Source organism: Hypanus sabinus, chromosome 20, assembly GCF_030144855.1.
Source record: "Hypanus sabinus isolate sHypSab1 chromosome 20, sHypSab1.hap1, whole genome shotgun sequence".
Classification (NCBI taxonomy): Eukaryota; Metazoa; Chordata; class Chondrichthyes; order Myliobatiformes; family Dasyatidae; genus Hypanus; species Hypanus sabinus.
In genome coordinates this window covers 13,148,225-13,170,997 of record NC_082725.1, presented here as the reverse complement: position 1 = coordinate 13,170,997, position 22,773 = coordinate 13,148,225, and the positions used below count along the sequence as shown (strand labels likewise).

Sequence of the window (22,773 nt, the reverse complement as noted above, 5' to 3'; positions counted from 1 at the left end):
CACGACTTTATGTACAAGACCCATTGAAACTTTCATAATTACCTAAACTAGCAGATGATTGAGCCTGGTATTAAGGGAATGCAGAATTCTCTTCTCACAGCTCTGAATCAGATTTATTATCAGATTTATTTCATGACATATGTCAGTAATAATAAATCTGATTCTGACTGATGTATGTCATATAATTTGTTGTATTGTGGCAGCAGTACAGTGCAATGCATGAAATATATTACATGTTACTGTAAGAAATCTAAAACAAAAGTGCAATATTGGGAAGCAGTGTTCATGGGTTCATGAATCATTCATGCCTTAATATGGAGGTTACGAAGTTGTTTCTGATGTTAAGTTTTTTCGGTTTCCTGCACCTCCCTGGTAGTTGTGATGAGGAGGGGGCATGTTTCAGATGGTGAGGGTCCTTACTGTTGATTGTTGCCTTCTTGAGGCACTGCATTCGAAGACGTCCTCGCTGGTGAGGAGGCTAGTGTCCATGATGAAGCTGGCTGAGTTTGCAACCTTCAGCAGCTTATTTTGACCGTGTGCATTGGCGCCTCCAGACCAGCCTAGACTTTTCTTGTGGGTGTTTAGGTTGGGCAACTGAGCTTGGCTGTCTTGTTACAAGTGTTAGGTGTTGCTTCATGCATTGTCACAATTGCAAGTAAGTGGTCTGATTATTTTGCATTATGGAATGACACAGCGCTTCACAATGTTGCATAACTGCAACATCAGTATTCTGTTGTGGTCTGAACTGGATAATTTTAAAAAACCCATCTTTTCATGTCTTTTCATGGCAGACTGAGAATACACTTGGTCAGATAAAGCACGAGCCAAAACATGATCATTTTAATTCATAAAAATATATACAGTACCTGCCAGCCTGATGGCATGAATATTGAATTCTCCTTCTCGTGAACAGCCCCTGCTCCTTCCTCTATTACCCGCTCTTGACCTTTTACATCGTCTCACCTGTCTATAATTTGCCCCGGGCCCAGCTCCTCTTTCCCTTTCTCCTACTGTTCACTCTCCCCTCTTATCAGATCTTTTCTTCTCCAGTCCTTGACCGTTCCCACCCACCTGGTTTCACCTATCACATCCCACCTAGGTTCTTACCCCTCCCCCTACGATCTAATTCAGGCATCTCACCCCTTCCCACCCCCCCAGTCCCGATGAAGAGGCTCGGCCGAAAACGTCAGCTGTTTACTCTTTTCCCACAGGTGCTGCCTGGCCAGCTGAATTCCTCCAGCATGTAGTGCGCGTTGCATTATATACGGAACGTGGTTATACATTTAAATTTTCAATCAATAACCGTCCTCCAAACAATAATGGTTTCTGAGATCAGTCAGTGAGTCATACTGTTTGTCGACAACAAAATAATTCTAGACTAATTTACTTTGTTTACCATCTGCTAGAGGATTTTCTTGTTTTCTCATTTGTAGGAGGCATCCTGAAAGATTAGCTGTTCAGTGTTTAAATCAGCTGTCATCCATATGCCTTATTTTTTTTGTTGTGTGTTTTCCTTTCCATAAGGTCATTCTTCATCATAACAAGCTGGGTCGTAATCTGATAGAATGGTTAGAAATAAATCCACTTTGGCAGATGGTCACCCATTGCTCGGTGTGTATAGTTACCAATGCAATGCTGAGTGTGTACTGAATCTTACCGAGCCTGGATATTGTGCTGGGAGATGGCTGAGCTTTCACATCATTACTCTTGCTTTGAACCAGATTTTTTCTCAACTCTGCATTTCATCAACTGTTTCACAGACTTCATCAGGTCTCTGGCAGTAACAATCAGGGCGAGATGTTCCTTCCGAGCCGTTTGGCAGAAGCGATATTAATTAGGGCTTCAGATGAAGATTGGAAAAGATTAGCCTGGAATTATATAGTTTGATAAGATGCTTGGTGACTCTTGTTGGCTGACCTGGGGAAATTATAGTATGTCTTTACTTTATGGACCAGAATTTGTAACCCAGCATGGTCAAGGAGCCTTTCCATTCGTCCCACAATCTCTTTGACCTAGCATCAAGCAGAAGGTACCACAGCATCAGAACAAGGAGTGTTAGACTGGGTAAAAGTTTCTCCCTTTAAGCTGTGAGACTCCTGAACACCCTGCTACCACCCAGCACACTATTTAAGTATTTTTTAAAAATTGAGATAGTGTGCAGAATAGGCCCTCTCGGCCCTGCGCCAGCCAGCCAGCCACCCCAATTTAATCTGAGCATAGTCGCAGGACAATTTACATTGACCAGTTAACTTACCAACCTGTACGCCTTTGGTCTGTGGGTGGAAACCGGCGCTGCCGGGGGAACCCATGCGGTCACTGCAGGAATGTACAAATCCTTACAGCTAGCGGTGGGAAATGAATCCGGGTTGCTGGTACTGTGGGGCATTGTGTTAACCACTACACTATCGTGCCACTATGACAATGCCAGTGGCAGTATACTGCTGCATATTGAGTTATATGTTGTGTATGCGTGCGCTTTATGTCAACTTGTACATCGACTGAATACTTTTTTTAAATCTGTTAATATATTTGTGTTAATATCATTTTATGGGATGTGTGAGGTGTATGTACTGAGTTATGCACCTTGGTTGCTGAGGAACGTTATTTTGTTTAGCTGTATATATGTGTATGGTTGAATAAGCAGCAAGTTCAACCCTAACTTGAACTCTCTGTTGACATATGGCGAGAAAAAAAATATGGGTTAACCATCAATAATTCCTGCCCTACACCCACCATACCTCCAACCCAGCCTTTCGTGTAGGAATCCTGAGTTTTCAGAAGCATTCAGAGAGTAACTTTGAAATAACAGAAAATAGTTTTAATTTTTGGGAAAAGTTCTGTAGGAGGATAGTAAATTCTGCTGTTTTTCTTCATCAGAACAAGTTAGAACTTTTATGTACTGGTTTCCTCCCATACAATAATCATGTTATTTTTATTTGTTTCCTTTCTAAAACCATCAACCATATTGTGAGACAACATCCTGTGATCATCTTAGTCAGGTCATCGTGGCCTTAAAATGCTACTTTGGGGAAGTAGACTTCCCCCACAGTTTTCTTTATCTTGAGATCTCTATTTATATTCTGAAGCATGTTGTTTTGATCTGAAAGGGGATGCATGTACTACGTGGAGTTAATAGTAAACAAAATAATCTGTAAGTAAATGCATTAATTACTCTACTGCATGTGGCTTTAATTGTTGATGTTACTCACAGAATATTTAAAATGTCATCAACTTCCCAATATAAAGAATTTTTCAGCAGTTAAGTATGAAGTAAAATTTTAGAAGTAATGCTTCCGAGAATAAAGATGTTAGGATGCTTACAATTACCGGCTTACTGTTTACCTGTGCTGTGCACTACATGCATTTTGAATTATCTTTCATTAACTTATTTGTGGTTGTATTTTGTTTTATGTGCTGTGTGTGATATATGTATTGCTGGTGCACTGTGGTCTGGAAGAATGTTGTTCTGTTTATATATGTGTATAGTCAGATGAACTTGGTCAGTTGTGTTGAAAGGTTAATAATGAATTGGCTACCTAGTAGTGTAGGATGGCCAGTATTAAACTGGGTGCCTGTTACACAGTAGTGTAGATGTGCAATGTAGATTGGCAGTTGTGTCTACTTGGAAATGTTGGTTCACATGTAACACAGTTGTGTAGGGTGCTCAGTGCTGGACTAAGTACTAGTTATTAGTTCTTCCTGTTTTCTCTCTGCTGACATCAACTCCAAGAAAGATTGTGAGCTCCACATAAAAGGCAGTTAGAATACAGAGCATTACAGCTCAGCACAGGCCCTTTGGCCCATGGTGTTTTGCTGACCCTTTAAACTATCCAAAGGTCAATCTAACTCTCCCCTCCCACACAACCCTCTCTTTTTATTTTATCCATATGCCTATCTGAGAATCTCCTAAATATCCCTAATGTTTCTGCCTCTGCCATCACCCCTGGCAGTGCATTCCAAACACTTACTATCCTCCGTTAAATAAAAAACACTTGTGCCTGACATCCACCCCCCCCCCCCCCACCCACCCCATACATTCCTCCAAACATCTTATATTAGTAATTTCTGCCCTGGGAAAAGTCTCTGGCTGTCCACTCAATTTATGCCTTTTATCATCTTGAACTTCTCTCTCTATCAAGTTAGCACTCATCCTTCTCCTCTCTAAAGAGAAAAGCTTGAACTCACTCAACCTATTCTCTTTAGGTATACTCTCTAATCCAGGCAGCAATCCTGGTAAATCTCCTCTGCACCCTCTCTAAAGCTTCCACAACCTTTCTATAATGGGGTGACCAGAACTGAACACGTGTGGTCAAACTAAAGAGTTTTATTGAACTGTAACTTTACCTTGCTGCTCTTGAACTCAATCCCCCAACTAATGAAGGCCAACACACCTTACACCTTCTTTACCACCCTATCATCTTATGTAGCACTTTGATAGCTCTATGGACGTGAGCCCCAAGACCCTCTGTTCCTTCCCACAGTTAATTGAACCCTGCCATTAACCTTGTATTCTGCCTTTGAGTGCAGCCTTCTTACCAACTTACCAAGCTGATTTGATAGCATGATTTATGGTTACCCTTGATTTCTTCGCTGTGTTTTAAAGATGCTGATCTTGCAAGTACTGAGGCAGACTCAGTTGTCAATCCATTTTTCTGAGGGCATTTCTTTAACACAGGAATGGGCTGTCTTGCAGGTGAACATCGTAATACTCTATGGAGTCTGGCAGTATTGCAAATGGAGAGATCAGTAAATAAACTTCAAAGTTCTTTATCGCAGCTGTATAGCAATGCAGGCGCCTTATAGACATTCATGTTCAAGTTTAATTGTCATTAAACTACACATTTATACATCCAAATGAAACAGTGTTCCTCTGGGGCCAAGGTGGCAAAACACAGTACATATAGTTACGATAGCGTATACAGCAACAAAAAAAATGTGGCACACCTCCTTAAGGTGACACCCAGTCTCATACCAACCTCCACCCAAGGGGTAGCACAGTAGTGTAGTGGTTAGCACAACACTTTACAGTACAGATACAATTCCTGCCGCTGCCTGTAAGGAGTTCGTACGTTCTCCCCGTGACTGCTTGGGTCTCCTCCGGGTGCTCCGATTTCCTCCCGTAGTCCAAGGAAGTGCCGGTTGGTAGGTTAGTTGGTCATTGTAAATTGTCCCGTGATTTGGCTGGGGTTGAATAGGGGGGACTACTGGGCAATGTGACTCAAAGGGCCTATTCCGCGCAGAGTCTCAGTACATTAATTAAATTTAATTAATTAAAGTACAGAAATTAAAAAGAGAATCACAAACTAGAAGGCACAGGCTTAAAGTGAGAGAGAAAAATTAAAGAGCCCTGAAGGGCAACTTCTTCACAGAGAGTAAGGGTGGTGTGTGTATAGAATGAGCTGCCAGAGGAAGTGGTTGAGCCAGGTACAGTAATCACTTTTAAAATACGTTTGTATAGGTACATGGATAGGAAAGGTTTAGAAGATATAGAGGCCAAACACTAGCAAGTGGGACTAGCTTAGAATGGCACCTTGGCTGGCATGGATTTGCTGGGCTGAAGGGCCTGTTTTCATTCTGTATGACTTGATGACTTGTCACGACTGGAAGAACATTTACACCGTAAGCTAGTGAATGTCATTAAAGTCAGTTTGAGAATGGACTTATTGGCACATGCTTTTTTTAATATCCCTGTGACAAAGGATAAGGGATGATGGAAAAATAATAAAAATGCCGCTTTAAACAGGTCTGCTCTGCTGCCTCCCTTTTCTAAGTAAGAACATATTTAAATTGTCCCTTACAAATTGTTATGATGGTTCTTGTTTACTTGTGTGAAAGGCAGAATAGTAACTGATTCCCCGGCAATAGTAGATTTTGGGGCTTGGCCTAATATTCATTGTCACTATCATTTAATTTCAAAGCCATAGATGGTGTGAGATAACAGAAGTGAAAGCTATAATAATGTTTGTGTTGCCTTAAGAACTGGCTCATCTACTGAACTCATTTACCACACGCACAATCATACCGATTTCCAATAATGTGAATTATACTCCGGTGATGTGTGTATTGAATTGAAGTATTAAAGGCCTATTAAAGGTCACTCTAAGCTTTAACTTGTGTGCTAACTGTCCAGCTGCTTTACTGAAACTTAGGTGAAATGCACCAAGTTTTAAAATGGTTTTGAACTTTTAAAAGATGTAGGCCAGGTTATGTGGTATTTTCGATCTTTTTAACTACGTGTATATATATTGGGTGTAGTGGTGACTGTGGTTTTCTATGTCGTTGGTTTTATTAGGAATTTGCCGAGAAGCATGTGTTTTATTTTCTAAGAATACCCATTTCCTAGTAACTTAAACCCTATAGCCTATGTCACTATCGGCTTATCAAGTTGCAAATTCTGTCGGTTGAGTTAAACCAAATTGTTTCTTCAGAGCTGCAGCCTGTTTTAGCAGTTGTCACACTACCAGCGAGAAAGTGATTCACTTGAAGATTTTACTGTTGAACACAAACCAATTATAGTGTAAGTTAGTGAGGTACATTTTCAAGAACACTTTGCAAGGAAAAACAAGTGGGGCAGATTTACTCTTTTAGTGTATTATTGATGCTTCCTGTGGTGAGGAGTCTAGGACCAGAGGGCACAGCCTCAAGATAGAAGAATGTCTCTTTTAGAACGGAGGTGAGGAGGAATTTCTTTAGCTAGAGAGCAGTGAATCCCTGGAATTCATTACTGCAAACGGCTGTGGATGCCCTGTCATTGGGTATATTTAAAGCAAAGGTCGATAGGTTCTTCTTATTTAATCATTTGCAGGATGTGGGCGTCACCAGCTAAGCCAACTTTTAATGCCCGTCCTTAGTTGCCTGTGAGAAGGTGGTGATGGGCTGCCTTCCTGAACCGCTGCAGTCCCTGAGGTGTAGGGACACCCACAGTGCTGTTAGGGAGGGAATTCCATGAGTTTGACCCAGCAACAATGAAGGAACGGTGATATGTTTCCGAGTCAGGATGGTGAGTGATTTGGAGGGGGATTTCCAAGTGGTGGTGTTCCCAGGTATCTGCTATTCTTGTCCTTCCAGGTGGTAGTGATCGTGGGTCTACAAGGTGCTGCTTTAGGAACTTTGCTGTGTTGTTGCACTGCATCTTGTAGATAGTACACACTGCTGCAACTGCTCATCGATAGTAAAGGGATTGGATGCTTGAGAAAGGGGTACCAATCAAGTGGGCTGCCTTGTACAGGATGGTGTCAAGCTTCTTGAGTGTTGATGGAGCTGCACTCATCCAGGTGAGTGGCGAGTACTCCTGACCTGAGCCTTGTAGATGGTGGACCGGCTTTGGGGAGTTTGAAGGTGAGTTACACGCCACAGGATTCCTAACCTTTGACTTGCTCTGGTAGCCAAGGTGTTTATCTGGCTGGACCAGTTTAGTTTCCTGTCAATGGTAACCCCCCCAGGATGTTGATAGTAGGGGATTCAGTGATGGTGATGCCACTCAGTATCAAGAGGTGACGGTTAGACCCTCTCTTGTCGGAAATGGTCATTGCCTGGCACCTGTGGCTCAAATGTTACTTGTCAGCCCAAGCCTGGATATTGTCCAGGTCCTGCTGCAGTTGGGTATGAACTGCTTCACTATCTGAGGAGTCATGAATGGTGTAGAGCATTGTGCAGTCATCTCCAAACATCCCCACTTCAGACCTTATGATGGAAGGAAGGTCATTGTTGAAGCTGCTGAAGATGTTTGGTCCTATGAAACTTCCCTGAGGAACTCCTGCAGTGATGTCCTAAGGATGAGGTGATTGATCTCCAACCATGACAACCATCTTCCGTTGTGTCAAGTATGATTGCAGAGGAGTTTCCCCCTAATTCCCATTGACTCCACTTTTTGCTATACTTGGTCAAGTGCTGCCTTGATGTTGAGGGTTATCACTCTCGCCTCACCTCTGGTATTTAGCTCTTTGGTCCATGTTTGGACCGAGGAGCTGATGAGGTCAGGAGCTGAGTGGCCTTGACAGGACCCAAACTGGACATACATAAGCAGGTTATTACCTAGCAGGTGCTGCGTGATAGCACTGTTGATGACCCCTTCCGTTACTTTGCTGATGATTGAGAGCAGGCTGATTGGTTGGTACTGTAATTTCTTGATTAATAAGGTAATGTAGACAAGGCAGCTGAATTGGGATTAAAAGGAATGATAAGTCAACCATGATGGACTGGCGTACTCGGTAAGCCAAATGACCTCATTCTCCTCTCTTGTCTTATGGACTGAAAAAGTGAAGTTTATGAGGTCTACTGGAAAGTAACAATGCTCAACTGGCAATTGAAAATGAGTAACCAATAGAGAAAAATACCATCAGTCACTTGAGATTTGACATCCTCATAATAGTAAAGCCTGTCTTGTGATAATATTTACTGCCCAGCAATGGGACCTGGGTTTTTGTTCTGCTGTTCTACTGTTGTTCTGCACCAGTTAGCTGCCTCATGATTAATTGTGCTCATTGTTAATATAGTAACATTTTCAAACTTTGCAAAAACTTGTTTGCGTAGTGGTTTTTAAATTGCTCATAGAATTAAAGCTTCAAAAGTTTCAAAGGTTCGTTTTGTTATCGAGGTACACAACTCTGAAATTCTTCTTCTCCGGGTAGCCATGAAACCAAGAAAGAAAAGCAAGGCAGCACGATCACCAACCACCATCCCCCCCGAAACTCCCCCTCCCTGCAGAATAAAAGAACAAAAACGGCACAGGCACATCAAAATCCAAACTCCTCCTCCTGCACAAACCCCCCCCCCCCACAAAAAACGGAACAGGTGTACATCGATCCCCAACAGTGCAGGTCGGCCCCTTTGACCCATGATGTTATACTGACCTTTTAACTACTCCAAGATCAAATCTAGTTGATTAAACTAAGTCGATCTGGTTGGTTAAGGCTGGATTTCTGGCACCTTCCTTGAAAGGAGGCTGCTGGAGAGGGGCACCAATATAATGGCACAAGGTGACATAAGTATTCGGGTGATACACGTGCAAGGAGTCAGACTGTGTCTTGAGTCAAACGTTTCTGTTAAGATCCGAGTCACGATTTTTCCTGTTGAGCTTCCAAATCTGCTTGAGGAGTGAAGGTCTTGCCAAGGTCGAAGTTGTGATGCACCCATGCACATTTGAGGAAGTAAAATTTGGGTGGCGCAGTAGGGTAGCTGTTCGTAGAATGCTCTGCAGCAATCAGCGATTGGGGGTCAATTCCTGCCTCTGGCACGAAAGAGTTTGTATGTTCTCCCTGTGACTACATGGGCTTCCCCCCCTCCCCCCCCCCAGCATTCAAAGATGTACAGGTTAGGGTTCGTAAGTTATAGACATGGTATGCTTGCTCTTGCCAGCTGCCCACAGCACATCCCCGGACTGTGTTGGCCGTTGACAGAATAGATGCCCTGTATGTTCCAATGTACACCTGACAAATAAAGCTTAGTCCAAATAGGTGAAATGGGTGAAATCAGTGATTCACAGAAATGTGCTTCATCTGCAGAAGGCTAGCAGTTTAAAGCTAAAAGTAAATGTTATTATCAAAGTATATGTTTCGCCATATATAACCCTGAGATTCATTTTCCTGTGGGCATACTCAGCAAATCTATAGAATAGTAACTGTAACAGGATCAATGAAAGATCAACCAGAGCGCAGTAGACAACAAACTGTGCAAATACAAATATAAATAAATAGCAATAATTGACAAGAACATGAGATAGAGTCCTTAAAGTGAGATCATTGGTTCTGAAAGCATTTCAATGATGGGGCAAGTGAGTGTAGTTATTCCTTTTATTTAAGTATTGTGCATTTCTGTCATATTGCGTGATGAAATTATAGCTGAAAATTAATTGTAAAATGCGATTGGTATATGGTGAAGTTTCCCAACCTCATTTTATGATTTACTTTGAACTTTGTAAGCATGTTGTGGTTCAGGAAAGAACATTACGATCCTTCATGCGATTTATCCATTATCTGGGAGCACCACTGTTTATGGTTAGGCCCATTAAACCCAAAGTAGTCACATAGTTTTTTTTAATGCATTTTCTGGCCAATTTTTTCCCCTAAGGTTACCACTGGAATCTTAAACCAAGTTCACAGCTTATTTGTGGTAATATTTTGTTTTATATGCTATGCGTGATATGTGCTTTGCAAGTGCACTGTGGTCTGGAGGAACGTTGTTTCATTTGGAGAGAGATGTATATGTGTGTCTGTTGACAATGAACTTGTGTGGGCAGTTTTGAACCCCTTATCTAAGAACATGTGTGTTAGCATTGGAGGGGTTCCAGAGGAGGTTCTCAAGAATGATTCTGGGAATGGAAGGGTTAATCTAAGAGGATCATTTGATGTCTCTGGGCCTGTACTCATTGGAGTTTAGAAGAATGAGAGGGGATCTTATTGATGATACCAATCGAAGATTGAAAGGCCTAGATAGATTGGTTGTGGAGAGGATGTTTCCGATGGTCTAGGATCGGGGGCACAAAATAAAGGGACACCCATTCAGAACAGATGAGGGGGAATTTCTTTAAAGGTTCAAATGTTCATTCATCATTAAGGTATACAACTCTGAAATTCTACAATTCTTCAGGTAGCCATGGAAGAGAAAGGCAGCAGGATCATCAACCCCCAAATCCCACCTCTCCACAAAAAAAATGACCAGGAACAGAAGAGTCGCAGCAACCCCCAAATACTCTTGGGGCTCAGATTCAGCAGCAGACCATTACCTCTCCGGTACAGAGCAACCGATCATACCTCGATACTTGCTTTAATGCTTCAGTCTCCTTCGTTGCTTTAATTGGCTATCAGTGGGAACTTTAATCGACAAACATCGGCTTGCACCCCATCCTGTAGCCTGTCCGCTGCGAGGTTCATGCCAGCGGCCTTCTGGAATCATCTCTTCAGCCAGAGGGTGGTGAATCAATGGAATTCTTTGCCACAGGCAGCTGTGGAGGCCAAGCCACTGGGTATATTTAAAGCAGAGGTTGATGAGCTCTTGATTAGTCAAGGTGTCAAAGGTTACAAGGAGAATGGGGTTGAGAGGGATAATAAATCAGCCATGATAGAATGGTGGAGCAGACTTGATGGGCTATGTCTTATGGTCTAATAATAACAGCAGCACAACTGGAAGGATAAATAATTAATACATGAAGCTAGGAGGGAAGATAATGCAACAATAAACATGAGAAAATCTGCAGATGCTGGAAATTCAAGCAACACACACAAAATGCTGGTGGAACGCAGCAGGCCAGGGAGTATCAGTGGAAAAGAGTACAGCTGACGTTTCAGGCCGAGACCCTTCGGCAGCACTAGAGGAAAAAAAAGATGAGGACGTAGTCAGAATGTGGGAGGAGGGGAGGAGAAACACGGGGTGACAGGTAAAACCAGAAGGGGGTGGGAAGGAGATAAAGAGCTGGAGAAGGGGAATCTGATAGGAGAGGACTGAAGGCAATGGAAGAAAGAAAAGTGAGAGGAGTACCAGACGGGGGTGATTGGCAAGTAAGGAGATAAGTTGAGAGAGGGGAGGGGGCATTACCAGAAGTTTGAGAAATCGATTTCTATGCCGTCGAGTGCAGGTTGCAGGTGCCCAGACGGAATTTAAAGTTTTATACCTCCACCCTGAGTGTGGCCTCACCGTGACAGTATAGAGGAGGCCATGGACTGACATGTTGACATGGGAATGGGAAGTGGAATTAAAATAAGTGGCCTCTGGGGAAATACCACTTTCTATGGTGGTGCTCGGCGAAGTAGGTCAGGTCGTCAGCTATCATCAGTAACTTTAATTCTCAGGTAGACTGGGCAAGTCTGATTCTCAAACAGAGTTTGGGAGCTACATTCATTGAATGTAATCAGGATTGCTTTCTGCGACAGGCCATCTTTGAGCTTGAGTTATAAAGTAGAGCAATTAACAGTCTCACAGGGGGAAACCTCCAGCAGAAAATATTCACGAAATAGTAGGACTTGTGCATTTGCAGATTGCTAAATCATTGGGAAAAGTGAGTTTTAGAAACATAAAGCTAGTACATCTTGGTGTAAGTGGCACCTAGGTTAAGTAGTTTGAAAAATAAAAGTTAAAAGGTTTGTAAGTAGATAAATGTTGAGAAACAAGTCCACTATAATTATGATCTCTGGCTAACCAAGTAGTTTAAAGATAATATTGGATTAAAAAGAGCACTTAACATATTAATAAAATGTGTGTGTGTGTGTGTGTGTGTGTGTGTGTGTGTGTGTGTGTGTGTGTGTGTGTGTGTGTGTGTATACATATACACACTTTATCAATTTTGATAATTTGTCACTTGTTCTTCAAGCAATATCTGATTTACTGCTGTTATCTGCAACATGTTAAGTGCTCCTTTTAATCCGATATTATCTTTAAACTAAGTTAGCTAGAGATAATAATTTTATATATAACATGTAGTAAGATAGCAAGATATAAATAAATTGAGGACTGTACAATTCTCAATGGTACAAAAATAACAAGAATACATTTAGGAGAAAATAATAGGTGGGAGATCTGTAGGGAGGGACTTGTGGACCAGGCAGTCGCGGAGGGAACGATCCCTGCGAAAAGCAGAGAGGGGTAGAGAGGGACTTATCCCACCTGTAAGTGTAAGTGCTACACCTGTCCCTAAACCTCCTCTCTTACCACCATTCAGGGCCCCAAACAGTCCTTCCAGGTGAGGCAACACTTCACTTGTGAGTCTGTTTGGGTCATTTATTGCATCCGGTGCTCCCGGTGTGGCCTCCTCTACATCGGCAAGACCCGACGCAGATTGGGGGACCGCTTCGTCAAGCATCTCCACTCTGTCTGCCACAACAGACAGGATCTCCCTGTTGCCTGACCTGCTGAGTTCATCCAGCTTGTTTGTTCATGTTGCAGTGACCACAGCATCTGCAGTGTACTTTGTGTTTGAAATTGCAATATGATCTAGGTCAAGGGTTGGCAACCTGCGGCTCCGGAGCCGCATGCGTCTCTTTCATCTCTGTGCTGCGGCTCCCCATGGCTTTGGAAAATAAATGATGAATATTTAATTAAAATGTATTTTATGTTAGTTTGTTAGTTTTTGAAATGTAATTCTAAATTTGAAGATTATGGTGATCTTGGAGAATCTAAATAAAACGTTGTGGCGACCCCATTTCCTGGCACATCCGAACCGGCTCACAATTAGCCAGCGTTCCGGCTAAGGGAGATAACCTACGGGGATTTGTGAGTACGTGTCTTTTGGAGCATCCGCACCCACGGGGGGGGGGGGGAGCGGGTTGAGGGAGGCTTAAAAGCAAGGCTGTTTAGTTCGAATAAAGTTATCTTTGACTGCAGTTTACCGACCCCGTGTCGTTATTTTAGCGCTGCATGTAGCACACCGCTACAACGTGTTTTTTATCGCTATTAATATACGTCACCACTGCCAATGCCTGACACCAGCCAGTGCGCAATTTCTTTTAATTTTTTGATCCAAGATAGGCTAACTATGGAGTAACCTTCAACCCAACGTCTTTTTTTCGGAGTTCAAAATGTTTTTGTTGCATGCAGAAATGTAATTTCGTTTTCTCTGTAAGAGTTCATCGATTTCATAAATACAACACATTATAGTTCATTTATACATAGCATAAAGGCAAAAAAAACGTTGTATGCAGTGTTATTTCATTTTAAATGTCAAACGGGTTTTGTGGCTCCCAGTGTTTTCTTTTCTGTGGGAAACGGGTCCATATTGGCTCTTTCAGTGGTAAAGGTTGCCGACCCCTGATCTAGGTCATAATGAGGTGTAGGAGTAGAATTAAGCCATTCAGACCATCAAACCTCGTCCGCCATGTGGATGTGGCTGATTTCTCATCCATTCTCATGCTTTCTCCTAATTCTCATCATTCGTTGGTAGGAAGTAGGATGGGTTCTATTTCAAGTATCTGCTGAATAGGTAACGATTCCTAGAACATGTTGAGAGGATCTTAATATTCTGGACTATATGTAGTTAATGTGAACTGTGCTGGAAGTGTACTTGTCATTCAACCATACAGCTAAATGAAACATCACTCCTAATACAAAGATTTAGAAAGAAAGAAACATCACTCCTCCACGGTCAAAGTACATAACACAGTCCCTACACTCACATTCTCACACAGTGCATGTAGTAACAATATATAGTCCCTGACTGATAATGGCCTGAAAACTGGTGGGGCATGGAGTGTTGTCCTGGAGCCACGTTCCTGTAAGAGCAAGCAGGCAGCAGTTCCTAATCCAACGCTAGGTCAGCCGCAGATGAAGGCAATCGAGGGAGCGAACACGGGTGAGCAGCACCGAAAGGGAGAGCCAGCCGCCAACCCAGCACGTGCCGTGCCTCTATTCTCCCCCGCACCGTCTCCAGTGCCTCCTCCACTGGGTGGCTGCATCAGGCAATGCCATGACCCGAGGGCCTGGTCCGTGAATCACTATAGGTGGTTAACAGATCACACCCCCCACCACACCCAACCATTTAGATCAGTGCAGGATGCAGTGAAATTCATTGCTGCTGCTCGTTTTAGCTTTCAGGCAAAATCCACTGTGGTTTTTAGTATAAAACTACAAAGCCAATCTTGTGAGAGGCAGGTAGCAGATCAAGCTATCACAATGCTTTGATTTGGTACGTTAATACTGCTCCTGTCTCCACAGATGATGTCTGACCTGAATTTTCACTTTCTGTGGCTATTCCAGTTAGTCAGTGCCAACTAATTTCACTCTGCGATTTTCCAAAGTGCGAAGCTTTGTGGTTAGCAACAGTAACACACACAAAATGCTGGAGGAACTCAGCAGGTCAGTCAGCATCTACAACAGCAAAAAAATGGTCAACATTTCAAGCCAAAACCCTTCACGGGTTTATCGTTTAGCGCAATGCCACTCCAGCTGTGGCTTCAGAGTTCAGTTCCAGCATCCTCTGCAAGCACGTTTGTATGTTTCTTCTCTTGTGCATGTGGGTTTCCTCCCACAGTCCAAAGGCCTGGTCACTGTAAATTGTCCTGTGATGAGGCTAGTGTTAAATTGGCGGGTTGCTGGGCGGTGTGGGTTGGTGTGCCTTAGGGGCCTGTTCCGTGCTGTAGGACGGAAAGGAAGAGGAAAGAATAAAAAGGTGGCGGGAAGGGAAGGAGTACGAGCAGTAGGTGATAGATGAGGCCAGGTGAGGGAGCAGGTGGGTGGGTAGGGGAGGGGAGATGAGGAGAACCTGGGAGATGATGGGTGGAAGAGATAAAGGGTTGAAGAAAAAGGAATCTGATTGGAGAGGAGGGTGAACATGGTAGAAAGGGAAGGATGAGGGGCACCAGAGGGAGGTTGTGGGCAGGTGAAGGAACGTTGGAGGATCTCAGTAGGTCAGGCAGCATCTATGGAGAGGAATAAAGAGACCCTTCATCAGGACTGGAATGGAAGGAACCCTTACCCTCTGTTATCTCTTCTCCCCCACGCCTTCCTTTCCAGTTCTGATTACTTTTTTTAGCTGACTCTTAGCTGAATGCTGCACCAACAAATCTTGTGCATTGTTCGATTGCTCAGGTGGATGCTTCTTTCATGCCAGCTCAGACTGCTGCAAGCACCTTTCAGGTGTCAGCAGTCATGATCTTATCTCTTATCGCGTGCCATCTGTCAGTTTGATCCCTGATTTGCAGTCACTCAGGCTAGGAAACCCTGCCTCCCTTCAGCACCACCCAGCCTTTAGCACTGAGCTATCATTTAGTCTGACACACGGTATTGTTGAATTGTTATCTTTATTGTAGTTTAACTTTACTATGCTTGCTCGTATTTTCATATGAGGCCCTCCATTGGTCAGGTTTGACCATGGGTGTTGTGATCCAGCCGTCTACATGATATGCAAGCCAGGGCAGTACAATATGGAGAGCAAACTGTTGCCCATGGAGCAAGCTCCCCCTCTCCACGCAGCCCATGAATCCAAAGGAACGGCAGAGACCGATACAACTTGGCACCAGCGGCTTCGCGGGAGTTGCCAGTCAGCATTGAACTCAACACGGGACTGCTTAGGGACTCCAGCTCTGGAATTTTCCCTTGGGGTTTAATTCCGAAGCCTTCCCCATGAGTGGGTGTAGCCTCGAGGCAGCAGAGGGTTGAGATCAGAGTTTTGCTTCTCCCAGGTGAGCTGCCAACCATGGCTGACGAACTCCAGCTGCCCAGAGCAACTGGTTTCAAGGTGCCAGTAACCTGCCTTGGCCCCTTTTCCTGTCAGTGGAAACGTTTCCACCCGGCCTTGTACCGAAGCCCCATGTGAAGATCAGAAACTGGACTGGGCTGTCAGAGGCTACTTGAGGCACAGGCTAGTAGCAGCATGCAATAGGTAGTAGGAGTTTTTCCCACTGCTCCCACTGGATCGGACAATCTTAAGGAATAATTTTTCTATAACCACCTATATGCATGTAATTTTTCAGTGAATTTCCCAGTAATTACAGTACAGTTGTCTCTGTGTTTTTCTAGAAACTTCTTAGTTTCAATAGCATGTGTCATATTACTTGATTCTAACTTTCTTACTGGTTAACTGTTGATCTCTAGTCTGGTATGAGAAGACCACATCTACTTTTTAGTCTTCTCTTGTCTTTGTTTCTCTTGCCACACTCCTTCTTTGCTGTTGTAACACTTAATAAAACAGCCAGAAGTAACAAAGTTCAAAGTAAATTTATTATGAAATCCATATTTCTCACCATATACAACCCTGAGATTCATTTTCTTGAGGGCATTTTCAAGAAATCTGTCACAAAATAATAACTAAAACAGAATCAAACAAAGGCTGCAACAATTTGGGCTTTCAGCCAAAGATGACAAACTGTTGAAATACAAAAAGAAATAAATAATAATAATAATAATAGTAAATAAACAATAAATATTGAGAACATGATACGGGTCCATAGGTTATGAGAACATTTCAATAGTGGGACGTGAAATTGAGTGAAGTTTTATACCTTATTCTTGATGCCTAAAGAAACTTTGGATCACAGAAGCACCAGCATCCAACAGTACCTAGCACCAATTATTACCAATTGAAGACTTCCTCGCGGTTTGATGAGGTTTCCCAATAAGCACATTGCCCTGACAGCTACCTGAAGCTCAGCCAGATTGTTTGCAAAGCTTGGTGTCCTAGAGGACTCTCCTCACACGTATGTTATTAATAAAGTCACCACTGTAGCTTTGACTTTTCTCTTCAATCACCTTTTTACCAAGGCTGTCCTTACCTGAATTGGTTAACTTGAGAGTCAAGTATTCCAGCCTGTGTTTCCTCTGGGTAGTCTGGTTTCCTTCCCACGTTCCAAGGACATACAGATAAGGGTTAGCAGATTGTGGCCGTGCTATGTTGCTGCAGGAAGCAGGGTGATGTTTACAGGCTACCCCCAGCACAGCCTCGAACTGTGTTGGTCATTGACATCAACAATGCACTTCACTGAATGTTTCAATGATTGACATACATGTAACAAAGACGGCCTCTAATCTGCTTTTAAGATTAGCTTCATCTTCAAATGTGCTAGTTGACAAGTTGGTCCAAGCTCCGAAAATCCCTCCCCATCATCTTGATAAGTGGGTTCCAGATTGGCGGAGGGGATTCAGTGATGTGCTGTGATATTGTAACTCCTATACAAGAGAAAACTGCAGATGCTGGAAATCCAAGCAACACACACAAAATGCCGGAGGAACTCAGGTCCTGATGAAGGGTCTGTGCCCGAAATGTGGACCGTTTACTCTTTTCCATTGATACTCCCTGCCCTGCTAGGTTCCTCCAGCGTTTTGTGTATGTTGCTTGTAATTTATATAATTCAGTGGATTTGATTTTGTCATCAATTTCAGATTTTGCTTGCAAGGGCCTGGTCTTGAATGTGAGCCTTCTGTCTGTAAGTTGGAAGGTATAAGGTTTGTGTGGAGTGTGTACCGTGTATGTCATTCAAATGGTATTCCTTTTTCCACAATATTAATACCAGGAAGTTGAAAGGGGAGCCATCAAATGATATAAAAACTGACCTCATCCCCTTACATTGTGCATGAGCCCATTTCTGCACTTAGTTTTTAACTTCCTTTAATGTTGAAATGAAAAATGTAACAGCATCAAAGGGGAATGACAAACAGAGCCCCCCCCAAATGTGAATAACTCTGAATATTGCTTTCTATTATGTTATGATCACATTTTCCAATATGATTTTAGAGTCGTAGAATACAGGAGCAGGCTCTTCGGCCCATCTCATCCATGCTGAACTGTAATTCTGCTTAGCTCCATCAATTTACACCTGGACCATAGCCCCCATACCCTTCCCATCCATGCAGTTTTCCAAATTTCTTTTAAATGTTGACATCAAACCTGCATCCATCACTTGTGCTGGCAGCTCATTCAACACTCTGAGTGAAGAATTCCCCCTCATGTTCCCCTTAAGCATTTCACCTTTAACCCTTAGCCCATGACCTCTAGTTCTAGTCTCCCTGGGGAAAAAATCCTGCTTGTATTTACTGTATCTATATACCACTCATAACTTTGACCAAATCTCTCCTCATTCTACTCTCAAAGGAATGAAGTCCTAATCTCTTCAGTTTAACCCAGGTCCTCAAGTCCCAGTAACATCTTAGTACATTTTCTCTGTTCTTGAACTGGCTGATATCCTACCATCTTGCATATACTGTACCTACGGAATGGGTTGATTTAGCATAGCCTCTCAAGTTGTTCCTGGATAATCCAGGATCTTGTAGCTGGAGCGTAATAGACTTCAAAGGCACATTTATAAAGTGTGTGGCCAAAGTAATGTATCAGGAGGGAGAATTCAGTTAATTTTATATCTGTTGAATGACACTGGTTTTAAGCTTGCTTTGAGTTTTAAACTAGTTTTAAATTTTGTTTGTCCTGCTCCCCTCAGGGAGGTGGCTACGGATCATCCACAACAGGACCACCAGTCTCAGAAATAGTTACTCCCCCAAGTCATCAGGCTGATCAACACCTTGACCCATTAACCCACCCCACCACAACTGTGTACTCCTCACCTAGCATCACTTTATGTACATCCAATCAGTCTATGTACATATATAACAGTTACTTGCACATTGTGTTTTATAGCACTGCTTTTATATTTATATTGATTGCATTTTTGTTTGTTTATTGTTTTCTTTATGCTTATTGTGTTGTTTATGCTGCATCAGATCCAAAGTAACAATCATTTCATTCTCCTCTACATTTGTGTACTGAAGAATGACAATCTTGAATCTTGGATCTACCTGGAGTAGATGCATCTATAAATTGTCTGTATATTAGGACCAGGTTAAAGTCAATGAGTGAAGTCTAAATCAGCTTGTCAAAGCAAAGACACAACATGATAATCAACAGAGCAGTTGGTAATAAACACTGACACTACATCTCCCGCATAGTGTTAAACACAAACCAGGCATATCTACGTGAGCTAGGGCATAAAAAATACTTCAAGCCTATTTATAGATTTTCATTGCAAATATGTTTATTTTTGGCATGTGCTAAGTAGTCTAGGCTAAAAATCAAACTGAAACTGTAGTTGGGCTAGGGAGAATTATTTAGAGGCAAGGGACTTTTTACAAAAGCTGATTTTAAAGCTCTTCTGATTGGCTGACTTGTACCAGACCAGTGGTTTTTGGAGGCAGGGGGCACCCTCTTTTTGATACAGCTGAGATTTTCATGTTGCAGAACTGTGAATTCTGCTGTTGCCTCCATTTAAGTCCAGGTTATGCAAATAATTGAAGGCCAGGTGAGCTTGAACTTTGGACTTACATTGGCTATAATTAGATGAAATGTTAGGCTGTGTTACTTGAACTCTAAGAACGCCGGTAGTGGTAGCTATCTTTTCTAAGAAATTGGGTGATTTTGATGCTATAGAATAAATTATCACATCCTGAAGCTTCCTGCAGAATTCATATGAAGTTGTTTTAAGTGTCTTTATCTAGGTTGCACCTAACACAATATGGGAGATGTTACTTAAGTTTATTAGAACAATGCATTGTTACGTGAATTGTTTGCAGTGGATGTCCTTCAAGATTATTTATTGTCTTTTTTTTCTGTATACAATTGTAAAGAATGAAATTATTGTTACTGCAGATCCAGTGTAGCTTAAAATAAACAAAATAAAGGTTCAAAAGGTTCATTTATTATCAACATATGTATGTGGTATACAAATTTGAGATTCTTCTTCTCCAGATAGCCACAGAACAAAGAAAACCATGGGAGTCGGTTCAAAGAGAAACAGAAAACTTAGCCCCACTGCACGTAAATAAAGATTGGCAACACGATCATTACACATCCTTAAACTCCCCTTCCCCACTCAAAAGTGCAACAAGTACATTGATTCCCAGATTCTCTTCCCCTGCACAGAAAAAACAACTAGAAAGAAAAGGTGACAACACAGAATATAAAAACCATAGGAATGAAAATGTCCATAGTCCAAAATTCATGAATACAGAACTTTGGTAACATCCTCAACATCTTCAGAAGAGAGAGAGATAATAAGCATAAAGAACACAGTTAATATAAAAACAATCCTATACAAAACAGTGTACAAGTCCTGATGAAGGGGCTTGGCCTGAAGGGTCAACTGTTTATTCCTTTCTATAGATGCTGCCTGAACCGCTGAATTCCTCCAGAATTGTGTGTGTTCCTCTGGATTTCCAGCATCTGCAGAATCTCTTGTGTTTGTGTACAAGTAACTGAGTATGGCCGTATATACATAAGATTAACTTGTATACATAAACTAACTGCACGTGCATAAACTGATGCTGGATGTAGAAGTACCTGTACATAAGGTAACTCTAACAGGAAATGAAAATGTGACAAAGTGACTTTTGGCAAGATAAATTATTCCGGGTAGCAGCGGGACTTTTGAAAACACAATAGGACAGTGACTGTGTCAGTGTAGGTGTAACATGGCACTGCAGAGGGTGGGTTGAAGATTGCTGAGGGGCTGTGGAGAGGAGTGCTGATGTGAGTGTAGTGGTGGTGCGGTTCGTTAATGGGTGGAGGTGTTGATCAACCTGACACATTGGAAGTTTGTGAATCTACCTGTCCTGGTGTGGATGCTGCAGCCTCTTCCCTGATAAGCAGGCTGGATCTTTTTCCTGTTCGACAAGCAATTGCTAGTTTTACCCATTCACCAAGGTGTATTCTTGTTTAAAACTCATCATTGCCTCAACAGCAAGAGTATTGTACACAGTACTGGTTGCCCCACTATAGGAAGGATGTTGAGCCTTTGGAGAGAGTGTAGAAGGGGTTTACTGGGATGCTGCCTGGTTTAGAAAGCATGTGCTATCGAGAGAGGCTGGATAAACTTGGGTTGTTTTCTCTGGAGTGCCGGAGGCTGAGGGGAGATCTGATAGAGGTTTACAAAATTAGGAGAGGCATAGATAGAATGGACAGAGAATGTCTTGTTTCCCAGGGCTGAAATATCTAATACCAGAAGGCATGCAATGAAGGTGAGAGGGTTTAGGTTCAAGGGGGATGTGAGGGGTAAGTTTTTTACTCAGAGAGTGATGGATGCCTGGAATGTGCTGCCTGGTGTGGTAGAGGCAAATACATTAGAGGCTTTTAAGAGATGTTTGGATAGGCACATGGATGTGAGGAGGATGGTGGGATATGGGTATGGTGTAGGTATAAGGGTTTGGGTGTTTTTGAATTGCTTTTCAGCTAGTTTGGCACAACCCTGTGGATTGACTGGTCTGTTCCTGTGTTCTAACTGTCCAAAATGAAACAAGGTCCCTTTGGGCTTAAACTTCTGGTATCTCAACATAATTGTACCCCTTCAACAATGTTTACTTGGTAATAAATGAAAGACATTTGGCAGATGCTGGAAACCCAGAGAAACACATGCAATGCTGGAAGAACTCAGCAGATCAGGCAGCATCTATGGAGAGGAATAAATAGTCGACATTTCAGGCCAACACTCTTCATCAGGGCTGGAAAGGAAGAGGAATAAGAAAGCGGAGAGAGGGGAAGGAGTACAAGTTAGAAGGTGGCGGGTGATGCCAGGTAATAGGAAGATGGGTCGGGGAGGGGGAATGAAACAAGAAACTGGGAGGGATAGGTGGAAGAGATGAAGGTCTGAAGATGAAGGAATCTGATAGGTGAGGCGAATGGACATTGGAGAAAGGGAAGGAGGAGGAGCACCAGGGGCAGGTGAGAAGAGAAGGGGTAAGAGGAGAGCCAGAATGGGGAATGGAAAAAGAGAGAAGGGTGCATTTTGTGTGTGCCTGCTTGGTAATGTTTTATCACATAATAAATGTTTCAGTTCTTGGCTAGTTCCTTGCCAAATTATTTAAAGTGCTTTCCAAATGATTTATTTTTTCTAGTTGAGAGGTGTTTCCCCGTTATTTCTGTCTAACTGAGCTGTCTGTCTACACAAGAAAGTAGTAAGTCATTGGATAGTTTCTGAATTTAGATTTTTTTTTGACTTTCAGCATACTGATTAGTACTAGAGTAGCAGTAACTAATGCACGTAATTCAAAACGAACTCTGGTGTTTGGAAGACAAAACAAGTCTGATTTGATTGAGGGTCCAATGGAACCAGGTGGCCGTGAAACTATACTTTGCCATCTGAGGCAGCAATGCAATTGCTCGGTGACTTAAAGACATTTGTTGCTATAGATTTTTTTTTCTAGTCTGAAAAATCAACGTTGCCTTTAAGGCCCACATAATATTCTGCCTAAAGCTTCCTACTATATTAAAAACTTTTTTTTTCATTTGTTCTCAGTGTAACTTGTTCCAACAGTTCAACAATCTTGAGCGAATGTTCTCCTCATGACCACATGGGTTTCCTCCGGGTGCTC

The 22,773-nt window shown here is 42.5% G+C and overlaps 1 protein-coding gene across 3 annotated transcripts in view; it reads left to right on the top strand.

Moving 5' to 3' along the window:
* LOC132378305 (apoptosis regulator Bcl-2-like) overlaps positions 1-22,773 on the top strand; it is a 157,679-nt gene that overhangs the window by 52,467 nt on the left and 82,439 nt on the right. The window contains exon 2 of one of the 3 annotated variants that reach the window (XM_059945117.1): positions 10,592-12,009. The exons of the other annotated variants lie outside the window; for them this stretch is intronic. Within the exon in view, the coding sequence (XP_059801100.1) occupies positions 10,592-10,768 (177 nt within the window). The 3' untranslated portion in view covers positions 10,769-12,009. Of the gene's footprint in view, positions 1-10,591; positions 12,010-22,773 lie in introns of those variants that run through there. 3 annotated transcript variants of the gene reach the window in all.